This window comes from Prionailurus bengalensis, chromosome B4 (genome assembly GCF_016509475.1).
Source record: "Prionailurus bengalensis isolate Pbe53 chromosome B4, Fcat_Pben_1.1_paternal_pri, whole genome shotgun sequence".
NCBI classification, from domain to species: domain Eukaryota; kingdom Metazoa; phylum Chordata; class Mammalia; order Carnivora; family Felidae; genus Prionailurus; species Prionailurus bengalensis.
Window position 1 is genome coordinate 74,778,321 of NC_057358.1, and position 11,648 is coordinate 74,789,968.

At 44.9% G+C, this 11,648-nt stretch overlaps 2 protein-coding genes across 8 annotated transcripts in view; one reads left to right on the forward strand and one right to left on the reverse strand.

Moving 5' to 3' along the window:
- Nucleotides 1-3,247, forward strand: part of PFKM (phosphofructokinase, muscle) — a 44,771-nt gene extending 41,524 nt beyond the window's left edge. For 2 of the 3 annotated variants that reach the window (XM_043563761.1, XM_043563763.1), the window contains 3 exons: nucleotides 1,179-1,278; nucleotides 1,360-1,465; nucleotides 1,690-2,219. In XM_043563761.1, the coding sequence (XP_043419696.1) occupies nucleotides 1,179-1,278; nucleotides 1,360-1,465; nucleotides 1,690-1,834 (351 nt within the window). In that variant the 3' untranslated portion in view covers nucleotides 1,835-2,219. Of the gene's footprint in view, nucleotides 1-1,178; nucleotides 1,279-1,359; nucleotides 1,466-1,689; nucleotides 2,220-2,598 lie in introns of those variants that run through there. The other variant, XM_043563762.1, reaches the window with a different exon arrangement.
- A 42-nt stretch (nucleotides 3,248-3,289) lies between these two features.
- Nucleotides 3,290-11,628, reverse strand: ASB8 (ankyrin repeat and SOCS box containing 8). Of its 5 annotated transcripts, none has more exons than XM_043563774.1 (4): nucleotides 11,511-11,628; nucleotides 8,573-8,732; nucleotides 7,013-7,117; nucleotides 3,290-5,242 (listed from the first exon to the last, which is right to left on the reverse strand). In XM_043563774.1, the coding sequence occupies exons 2-4, from the start codon at nucleotides 8,699-8,701 to the stop codon at nucleotides 4,610-4,612; spliced, it is 867 nt and encodes a 288-aa protein (XP_043419709.1). In that variant the 5' UTR covers nucleotides 8,702-8,732; nucleotides 11,511-11,628; the 3' UTR covers nucleotides 3,290-4,609. The 5 variants fall into 5 exon arrangements, with proteins under 5 accessions (XP_043419709.1, XP_043419708.1, XP_043419710.1 ...); XM_043563773.1 differs by having other exon boundaries at nucleotides 8,573-8,736; nucleotides 11,511-11,620; XM_043563775.1 differs by lacking the exon at nucleotides 7,013-7,117 and having other exon boundaries at nucleotides 8,573-8,736; nucleotides 11,511-11,620.
- Nucleotides 11,629-11,648: the final 20 nt, after the last annotated feature.

Here is an 11,648-nt window from a genome sequence, read left to right on the forward strand (position 1 = left end):
GTTTTTACTGTCACAGAATCGAAACAGCATTACCCTGGAAATGGCCTTCGAGGTTATGTGATCCCTCCTGGGGCAGGGCTTCTCAGCACTGGCACCATTGTCATTTGGGGCTGGATAAATCTTTGTTGCGGGTGGCTGTTCTGTGCCATTGCGGGATGCTTTAGCAACATCCCTGGACTCTACCCACTAGATGCCAGTAGCACCTCCCTCCTAAGTTGTAACAAATACAAAATGTCTCCAGGCTTTTGCCAAATGTCCCCTGGGGGGCAAAATCATCTCCAGTTGAGAACCACTAATTCAGATGAAGAAAATGAGGCCCAGACGGGAGAAACAACTTTTTTAGGGCCGCTCATCAAACTTGGGTGAGAGCCAGAATGCACTCCAGTGCTCTTCCCAGCATGCCATGCTGCCTTCCTGTGCAAGAAGTACAGCCACCTTGCTGGTGTTGGGCTCTGTCTGCACTAACCGGGGTTTCCGGGGGAAACGAATTCCCTTCTGCTATCCACATCCAATCCCCACCTACGGCAGGCCTCGCTCACAGACGGTACTGGTGGTCTTAGGCCTCCCCATCCCAAAGCTGATTCTGCTTAAATATGGACCTTTGACCGTTGTCTACCTACCTATGAATTCCCAGTATCCTCAACTTGAATGAGCTTATTAGCCCCTGCAGGAATGGGGTCTGACTGGATAAAGCATGGCGATCTATTCCCCACTTTCCCACCTCCTTTCACTTAGTTCAGAGGAAATCTGCATGATGTTTTATATTATTCTGAGGTGCTACCAAGGACATCTATGTTGGTTCACAAGGAACACTTCTGTCGATGATGGTGACTGACAAAAGCTGCTAGGCTGAAGAGGGGCAAGGAGGCGACTGGCCAATCAGACTGGAAGTGAATGAACAGGATCTGGCAGCTGTGGAGCTAGAGGCGGCGGTTGTGAGACCAGGTCCCCCCATATCTAATTAGTTACTCTTACCCCTGGTAAATGGCCAAATAGGCTGTGCCAGCTCACTCTGTTCTCAGCGCTGTCTCAGGATTTCCTTCATGGTTAGACTTTTGGATTCCTGTTTCCAGCTGCAAACCTGGGGCCTGTTCTTTCCTTTTTTCTGTGTGTATTCAGGTATCTCTGCCACTTCATTAGAGTCCTTCCCTCTGTAATTTTTATGATTCTTTTTCCAGGGAGGAAGCCCAACTCCGTTTGACAGAAATTTTGCCACTAAGATGGGTGCCAAGGCTATGAACTGGATGTCTGGGAAAATCAAAGAGAGTTACCGTAATGGTAGGTGGGGTAAGAGGGTAAGACCCCCCCATAGTGGCTGGTTCCCCATTATAGAAGCCTACTGACCATCCTGTATTGCAGGGAGGATCTTCGCCAATACACCAGACTCAGGCTGTGTTCTGGGGATGCGTAAGAGGGCTCTGGTCTTTCAACCGGTGACTGAGCTGAAGGAGCAGACGGATTTTGAGTGAGTACATCTACTTCCCCGGTAGTTTCAGGATCTGCTCTTCCCAACCTGTTCGCTGTCTTCGATCCTTTTATCTTAGGAGTAACACCTGGACTCGTACCCGTTTCGGATCTTAGGCCATGTCCTAAAATCCAGCCTCTTCTGCTCAACTTGTTCCTATAAGCTTTTGATAGAAATCAGTTGGGGTGCTGAAAGATTAAATCATCTGTCTCATTCCTCTGTAGCCACCGCATCCCCAAGGAGCAGTGGTGGCTGAAGCTGAGGCCCATCCTCAAAATCCTAGCCAAGTATGAGATTGACTTGGACACCTCAGAGCACGCCCACCTGGAGCACATCAGCCGGAAGCGATCTGGAGAAGCTTCTATCTAACCCTCTTTGGAGTGAGGGTAATGGATTGTCTGATCATGGTCAGCTCACCCCCTGATAGATCCAAGTCCATGCATTCTCAAGTGTTTAGCCCATTTTTCATTAGGTTTCCTTTTAATCTGCACCTGTAGCCATGACCAGCTCTGGCCAGGGAGCTGAGGCAGTGGGCAGTGCGTAGAAGGTCCTTTGAGGTAGAATTTATCATCACTTCTACCCCAGCTTCATCTGTCACACAAGATCGGGCTCCTCTAGTGCTACTGCTAGATTTCAACTACTCGGTTAGAATCTTCCTAAAAATAAGCTCTATTTATTTCTTGTGATAACAACGTCTTGGTTCCTCTACTACTCTGACTGCAGTAACACTAATAAAGGCCAACTGGTCACTGTGCTTTTGGTTCTCCTGTTGTCAGTTTTGTAAGTAGAATGTCATACTGTCAACCCAAAGCACCAGACCCTGCTCAGACAGACATGTGGGAAAATGCAGTCCATATGATCACCCCATGTACTCCTCTCCATCTCTTGGCTCTGCACATACGGTCCTAGAACATCATATACTGGTCCTTACCCCCTATCGCACACTAGTCCCTCCTGCGTCCTCTGTAGCCATAAGGTGCCCTGCCAGTCTCCCTTAAGCATGAAGTTGTGTTTCACCTCGTGATCATATACCCATTACCTAGGGGTTTTTCCAGCCATTCCATGATCTCTACTTCTCTTCTGACAACTCAGGGTTCTTCCTTCTCAACTCTTCCCCTGTTATTCCTTCCTAGATGAAACGCAGACCCCATTTGTGGGGAGACATGCACATTTTGAAAGCCTGGGAAAGAGACCCCCACTCCTGGACCCGGTTTGGTGGGCTGGCTGAAATACTGCTTGAGAAAGCGGTCAGTTCTCATTCAGCTCCATTTGTTTTCTATTCCATAACAATAGCTTTTTCCTCAGCAGCCAAGTAACCATGTAATGTAGTTGGTCTTCAGGAGCGAGACCGCAGATTTTACCCAAATTGACAGGATGGCACCTGTTGATGCCAAGTTTAAGCTTAGCCTCCAATAACCAGATCCTGACTCTCAGCACAAGCGTACATACTCCTCCCAACCCAGTTTCCTCACCTGCCTGATGAAGCAGGAAGAGGTTCAAGGTTTTACCAGCCGTGGAGGAATGATGATCTCTAATATGTCACTTTTGCTGGCTATCCAAAGTATTACCTTTACACCCTGAAAACAGTTCTGAACAGCAACTGAGAAGGCTTGTCAGGAGTCCAGACTTAAGGCAGCCAAATGCTCTTTGTGCAGTTCATTAAGGGGAAGAAAAATTAACAGTAAATATTAAGCCCTGGTATCACTGCATCCTCAAAACAGCTTATGAGAGAGGTGGTGACAGCCCATTTCAAAGTTACGGACAACGGGGCTCCGGGTGATTAAACAATGTGGAGAAAAGCAGGAACAGTAGAAACTGCCAAACTTGCTTTTAGAAGTGTTTATTTCTTTTTTAAGTGAGCAAAACAAAACAAAACAAAACAAAACAAAAAACAAAAAAAACCCACCAATGGCAGAAGGGCAAAAGCAGACATGTTTTTTCGAATTAGCTGTGTCAGCAGATTGCAGTCATTTTTATTTGTAGTTCCCGAACAACTTAAAAAAAGTTTTTCAAATTTGCATCTGGGTCATCCAAGATAATAACAACTTGATCTAGTTTAGGGACATGAAAAGGAAGAGTATCATTGACTAGGTATGGTTCACTAAAACAGTTCTTTTTTGAGTAGGTGGGCCAGCTTGAAAGCAGCTCTTATAATGCTCTTCCCCCACTCGCTGGCCTCCCCCAATGTCTCGTATAGATCCGTAAAAATCAAAGTTGCCAAAACAACTGAAAGGAAAATAATTCTGAACCCTAGTAGCGTGAATTCCCTAAAGGGAAATGAAGACGACCCATGGGAAAAGGCAGCCCAGCCCATCTCCTTCCCTGCTAGAGTAAACACCTTCATCTAAGGTGCAAGAGCACCTGCTAATAAGCCCATTGGAGCAAAATGGCGTTCACCAAGAGAAAGAACTGCGTTAGAAAAGTTCTTAGGACTGCTCAGAACCTGCTACCTCTTCTACTATGTGGAAAGCAGTAAGAAAATGTTAGTTCTGAAATAACACTGCTGAACTACTGGAACCCTCAGGCACACCCATGGAAAAGAGGCCAAGACCGCTGTTTCCTTTGATGGTGAGAGGGGGCCAGTCCCTTCTGAATGCTCCATGACGTGGCACTCTAGGAATATCATCCAGCCCAACTGTGAATCTGCACACCATTTGAGCTTTTAGTATCTTCACCTTTGGGCCACGTTTGTTAGCTGGACTTTTCTTAGACTTCTTCACTGACCAGTTAAAATGTTTCTAGAGGGATTCTTCTGAAATGTTAATCATGTTCCCAAAGGAAAACTAAACACACACTCTTTAAATACTCTTCATCTTCCTAGAGAATTCAGTTGCATTGTTGACTTTTTCCCTAAAGGGGGGAGGGGGGAAGGGGGAGACCTCTTTGCTTGCAGGGTGCAATATAAAAAGCCAAGTAAGCAATAAAGAGAAAACAAAAGTGAGGGATTTTTTTGTTTGTTTGTTTGGTTGCTTGGTTTGGGGAGCGGAGGTGGTGTGGAGGTGACTGTTGTGACATGTTGCCTCTAAATATAAACCACACAACAGGAACAACTGCTTTTCCTGTTTTCCAAGACAAAGAGACAGTACCACAGGGAAAAATCTCACCCAGAGTTGCCTGCCTGATGGTGCAAACAACTTCTCCAGCCTATTCCACAAGTAAGAGGTATTCCTTCAGAGAGGCTGGCAGTGGAAGGCCCTTCACTGCATCTGGCAGATACTGGAGGCCCAAACTCCGGCGCACAGCATAGCGAGACAGTGTTTTTAGAGTTCCCGGGGCTGAGCACAGAACAGTCAGTTTTTCACACAGCTGCTGGTCTCTGGCCACTTCCCGTGGCATGGTGCCATTCTTCCTTAATTCAAAGTGTCCAACAGCTCTGTGGAGAAGCTCAAAGCAAGAGTCTTCTTTCTCTGTTCCAAGTCCCCTGACTAATAGAGCCACCAGGCGGGAGATGGGCGTCTGGCCTTTTAGGTTGATGACTCTGACTTCCGCTCCGTAATCAAGAAGGATGCTGACGCTCTCCAGATTTCCCTTCATGGCAGCCCAGCTGAGCGGGGTATCGTTGTTATAATCCAGGGCATTGACAGAAGCCCCACTCTCCAGGAGGGCCCGCACACACTCAGCATTGTTCTTAAAGGCTGCCCAGTGAAGTGGGGTATCTCGGTTGCCATCCAGCGCGTTGGGGTTTGCGCCATACTCCAAGAGGACCTCCACACAAGCCTCATCTTTCTCAGCTGCATAGTGGAGGGCTGTTCGGTTGTAACCATCCAGGGCATTCACCTGTAAAGACGGAGGAACTATATGACAGTAGCTAGACTACCGAGAGGAAGATGGGTGGGCAAAGAAGCTTGCATGTGTTTATCCACGACCTGCGCTCTGTCATGTTCTGAATATGAGAATCAACAAGCAATTCCCAGGGAGTCTTGGTGATCGAGACGGAGAGATGTCAGGAGCTTCGGAGCAAATAGGAAGAGAGCAGTCTCAAAACAACCAGCACTCTATTACGTGCACTGATCAGCTGGCCTGCATTATTTAGGGTTTTTCTGCTACATTCTTTACTATTCACTAGGATCTCTACCATGGGGTAAAGGGTAAAGAAAGAGAAGATGAAGTCTAAATCCTTGTAACTACTCTGGGAGATATTTATTGGAAAGTAGTTTCAACACATGAGCCAGAGTAAAGGTTTTGAATTATTTTACTTATCCCAACTCACTCTAACCTGTGGCTGATGGCGACCAGATTGAAAAATAATGAGGCCAAACTCCACCCATATAGCTTTGCCGCGTTCTTTAACCATACCGAGAAGCTCAAATTGTTAATCCGATCAGCCCCTTGCAAAACTATGCCGTGCAGTCATAAGAGAACCTCAATAAAGGCATGTGAAGAGAAGAGCACAACCTTGCAATACTGCAAAAGCAGCTGACTTGCTACAAATCAACATTCCCTATAATAAAGACTTCAAAACCCAAACTTAAGACTAACATATTATCTTCCCCCATAAAATGCAATAAAAATAAGCTGATATATTTAACTCAGTTCAACTTTCTAATTAGCTAAAAACTTTCCACGCCCCCGGGGATAGTTTTCATCACTGACATTAAATCACTGGCTTTCATTTCAGGGTCACTCACAAGAGTTACGTAACAGATAATGACAAGTAGAGAACAACATGGCTGGGTGGATGGTGCTCCTCAGCACCAATTGGCGCCTCAGCACGTGCAACTTCCAGACTGCTTACACAGTCAAAACTGCTTATTTACTTAACAAACACTTACTTAGCAATTACTACATGCCAGTGTACTAAACACTTCACAACCTTATGAAGAAGATACCATTGTCACCCCCGTTTTACGGATGGAGAAACCGAGGCAAAGAAAACTTAAGTAACTTGTTCAAAGTCCCACAGCTGGAAGTGATAGAGCTGGGATTCAAATCCGTGAAGTCTGGCTCCAGAGTCTATTCTTTTAACCTTTCATTATACCATGCTGCTTCTTGCTGATGCCGATATAAATTAATCTAGGTTTCTTATCTTAAGGTACGTCAGAAAGAAGACAGGAACAGGATACAATAAACGGAAAATAATTAGTGGGCAGAACTAGCACAAGTAGCCCAATCCTGAGGAATGGGTTACCTAATGACATCTATCCCCCAGAAACAGTGGTATTAGAAGTGCATGTCTGGTAGCAGGTGTCAAATGGTTTAGATTTAATCACTCCAGGGGCCTCGGTACTTAGAGCTACTGGACAGTCAACAGGCCGTGAGAGCACTGACTGGAAATGCAAACAACTCCAGAAAGAAGGCTGAGAGAAAAAGGGGAGATAAAACTCCCTCTTCCTGGAGCCCGGGACAACTTAAGAAAGAAAGGCAAAGGATGAAATCCTTTGGATCACTACATATATATTTACCATTACATTCTGCTTTGATATTGGCTATGCCAATGTTACCATGGGCTAGAAGGTGGGAAGGGACGGGAGAAGAGACAGAAATTTTAAGAAAACGTGAAGCTCAAGTTGTAGTGGCTCATTAACGCGACAGTGTTAAAAACATTACCTCAGCTCCTTTTTCCAGGAGTAACTCCACACAGTCAGCATCTGACACCATGCAGGCGCAGTGCAGTGGCTTCAGTGTGCCATGGGTACAGTTCACATCTGCTCCCTACGGGCACAAGGAAACTTCAGTCAGCGTGCTCAGCTCTGGCTCACTGAGTAGGATGAGACTCAGAACTGAGTCCAGGGTGGAAGACGGCTCTAGCTCTGACTGTAGTGGAAACATACTACTAGTCTCGGTTTCTACTACATATTAAAATAATACAATGCTAATATCCAAACTGAGGGAACACATTGAAGATGAAAGAAAGAAGCTATCAATTCCCTAGATCAAGTTACTAAGTTTTTCCACAAGGTAACTTGCCCGATGGCCATCTAGGCATCACTGAGGACATAACCTTATGTGCAAAAGCAATGGGAAACTTCTCACCACTCAGGAAAGCTGGAAAACCCATCCACTTTCTACGGCCGCCATGCTCTACAAAAGTCCAGAAAGTGAGTCGGTCAGACTGAAACCAGGAGACCTGGCACCCTCTTTGTCATTCAACGGATGACCATCACTAATAGTAAGGTCATCTTAACGTTATCTTTTTGTTTATAAACATCTTCAAAGTAGCCTCTGAGTACGGGCATTCTCTGCCACCTAGCCTCCGGAGGTATGGCTCTTTCAAATGTGATGAAAGGAGATGGGGATCTCACAGTCAGACCAAAGTCGCCGAATGACTCAGCAGCAGAGCTAGAATTAGAACGTGACAAACTTCCTACTGCTGAATCCTCTGGTACCACTTTTGCTGAGAACAAGTTAACGCTGTATGACTATTCCTTCTCAAAGCTGCACCACACAACCCCGAAGCAGCTACAGAGCTCCAGGCGGTAAATAAGGATTCCACTGTTGTTGAAAAGAAATGTACAACAGCAACCATCTGGATGCATTTTCTAGTGATCAAAAAATTACCCTGTAACTTCTCTTCAGCAGGAATAATACTCAGGAAAAGATCTCAAAGACTGTCTAGGATACCAGTTGTATAACAATCGCTGAATGGCAGTGGTTAAAGATGTTAAGATGCTTTCTTAAGTCAAAAATTACCCTGCATTTAAAGGTTGACATTCCTTACAGAATTAAAAGTGGTAGCTGTTGTTAAGATAGACGGCAAGTGATATCTCTCTATGTGATTATTATAAACCACAAGGATTTGAAAACTGCTTCTGCTTTGCTCGTCTCCTTCCTCCCTTAGTAGAACACGTGTAGGAGACTCTGAGCTTGCTGGATCCCATATGCATCATATCCAGACAGAGATTTTACAAAGAACGTGAGACTAGGGTCATCCAGAACATATTTCCTGAAGAAAAATATCAGATGCACAAAGTGAAAGGGAGAAGGAAAGGGAAGCAAAACACAAGGAAAATGTATTTGCATTGTCAAGTTAATACATGTATGAGGACTGTAAAAACTCCTTGTCATCTTGCGCTGAGTCAATGCTGCAAATCTGTAATCTATCACGATTCCCCAGGAACCTTCCCGCTTCACCTCCCAAAGTACTCTCCATCAATACAGCACACTCACCCCTCTGATGAGGTCCTCTACATTATCATGTGGGAAGGAACGAATGGCAGCGATTGTTCGGATTAAGCGCTCTGAGAGAGAGTATTTGCTCTGAATGCTCTGCATAATATACCACATACTGGAACTCATCAAGGCTCAGAGTATGTTCACATGCTCCAAACTGCCTGAAACAAAGAAGTTTTAGGCATATACAATATCACTGAGCATACCTGTCCCTGGGATTAGTTCTCTGAGGCCCTCCCAATAGTAAAAGTAGATTTCAAAGAGGTCAATGATGAATTAATATTTTTTCTTAATCACAGAGAAATAGATTATAATAGTCGTTCAGGGATGTGGGTAAACCTGGACGAAAATGTTTTGACCCTCAGCACCTCAATTCTACTCTCTGAATAGTCTGGAACAAGATTTCCTCAAGAGGCCCCAGGACCCTTATGGAGCTCTGTGTCGCTTACAAACAAGACCAGGCAAGGAAGAAGATATTTTTTAAGGGCAGAAAATGCCACAAAACATTCTTTTCCTCCTCTGGACTTTGCGGTCTTTACGATCAGCATCACCTTTAGCTTAGTTGTTACAGTTGGCCCTGCAGTATAGTTATGTTCATATTGTTTCTCATCTAAATTGTAATCAATTAGAAGGCGAGGTCCCTGTCTTCTATATTATTGTCCACGTAAGGCCAGCCACAGAGGCTCACAAAAGTAGGTATTTAATAAATACCGGTTGATTGACTAAAGGCTAAGAAGTGATCGATACCTGTGAGAAGAGAGGGAAAAGGTTATGGAACAAATACATGTATGTTAACAATGGCAAGACATCTGTGAAACAGTTTAAAATGTCTTCAGCAAAGAAAAAAGTGGGAAATATTTGAAGTGGTATTCTAAAACAAAAAACTCAAAAGTCTAATTAGTCATGTATATAAGAAAAAAAATCAAAGTTCACACCAACGACGTATGTTTGTAGCTACAGGAAAACAAGCAGATTTAAGAGTGCAAAATGAATTAAAAATTTTAATAATTGGCCATTCATGACAACTTGGAAATAGATTTGGGCAAATATATGTTCAAACCACAATATGACAGAGGGTTCTAGCATGGAAAAGAACATAATGCAATGTACTTAAATTTAACTGATAGAAGTTTTGGCTATATAAGAGCCATATACTAGTTGGGAAACATTTAAAATTACAACAAACAAGGTGGAGCATTTCCATGAAAAGGCATATATCAAAAACTGTAGAGAAGATATACTATGTAGCATCAGCTCTCTAGGTGTAACTGCTTAGGAATAAGTGTTCCTATTAAACTATAAGCTCCTTGGGGGTAAATATAGTGTTACTTTCTTTTTTTTTATTTTTTTAATGTTTATTTTTGAGAGAGAGAGAGAGAGAGAGAGAGAGAGCAAGCAGGGGAGGGGCAGAGAGAGGGAGATACAGAATCTAAAGCAAGCTCCAGGCTCTGAGCTGTCAGCATACAGCCCAACGTGGGGCTCGAACTGGTGCACTGCAAGATCATGACCTGAGCTGAGGTCGGACGCTCAACCGATTGAGCCACCCAGGTGCCCCAAATATAATAGCTCCTGGCACATGGCAGTTTCTCAATAAATATTTGTTGAGTTAATGTAAAAATTATTACTTTAGATCCTTAAAAATTCAAGACTTTCATAATCAAAAATGTTATGTATATGACTTAGACTAAGGGGAAAAAACCTAAAATGACTTTGGTCACTTCAAATTATGTAAATTTTGCTTTTTGTAATGAAGTATCTCCTTATACTTGAATAGTTTCTATTTTACTATTTATCTGTTTAAACTGTATACAGTATTAATAGAATGCAAGTTAAAATATTCAATTCATAGGTATCAATACTTCATATCAGGCATTCTTCTCCCCTACGTTATTACGAATGAATAAGCTTACATGTACACCTGTTTATATGTCTCTCTGCAACTTTCTAGATAATTTAGACTTGACATAATTTTAATCTAACAGCCACTAAACTCAGAAACAAGGGTGTGTATCTTACACTTCTTTGTTGCAAGGCGAAAGGAGAAAAAAAGCAGCCGGTGCATTTGAACTAGAGATCCCAAGAAAGGGGGCAGAAGACAGAGCATCTAAAGTGGAAGGCTTAGACTGGACTTGCTCTGTTAACCGTTTCTGGGCAATGGATAAACCCTGCAATCATTTTCGAGGCGTTCTTGGGACTCTAGGCTAAGAACTCCTAAGTCAGGGTATGACCAGTGGTCTTCTGCTGCTGCATCGAAGTTCCCGGTAAAGAGTGAAACTTCGGGGCACACTGACGATATGCACTGTCGGGAAGGGTCAAGGCAATGTAAACTTGACCTATCTTCCGACAGCAGCCCGTGCGCGGTTTGACCCCAAGTGGCCCCTTTCCTCTGCTGGAACTAAGAGTCCTCTCTACCACATTTTCTTTCACTTCGGATCCAAAGAAAACACCAAGAGGTATCCTACTGCGATGCTAGAAGCACAGTGGAAGAGAGGCGACATTCAACAGCTCTGGTGCTAGTGACGCCTCAGCTTCCGCGCGAGCTGAGAGACCCTCAGCCTAGTCAGAGGCGCCCCCAACCCCACCACACCTGCTGAGGGGGAGAGCTCGCGGCCGCTACGTGTTGCCGAGGCAAAGGGCCGAAGGGCAAGGACACGAAATGCGAGGACGTGTGGTGTCACTTTGCGCATGGGATCCGAAAAGATCGCAGCAACCCCGGCAGGTCTCCCGGAACGAGGGGTGAAAGAGGGTCGCGCAACCTACACCGGTGGAGCCCCGGAGGTTAACCACCCCCCTCCCTGATTTCCCCAAGGCCGGGAACCTGTCTCTGCCGCGAGGGCTAACGAAACCCGAGCGGGGAACGGAGGAGTTACTGGGCGTAGTGCCACGGGTTAGGGAACCTGGCTGCAGGCAGGCCCGCAACGAGGGACGCACTCACCGAACCTCGGGGCAGAGCTGGGCGGTGAAAGCCGCTGTCAAGGTGTGACCCGGAAACAGAAGTTGGCGTCTCCAGCTGGCCTCTGTTTACAGGATGTGAAGAGCGATTGGGGCACCTGCGCACCGGCCAATGGCTGCA

What these genes read in the sequence shown, in the direction of transcription:
- ASB8 (XM_043563774.1), bottom strand. Translation starts at nt 8,701, where the DNA reads ATGAGTTCCAGTATGTGGTATATTATGCAGAGCATTCAGAGCAAATAC. An exon ending in TAGAGGACCTCATCAGAGGG is followed by an intron (nt 7,118 to 8,572) that starts GTGAGTGTGCTG and finishes TTGTGCCCGTAG; the next exon opens with GGAGCAGATGTGAACTGTAC. An exon ending in TCCTGGAAAAAGGAGCTGAG is followed by an intron (nt 5,243 to 7,012) that starts GTAATGTTTTTA and finishes CCGTCTTTACAG; the next exon opens with GTGAATGCCCTGGATGGTTA.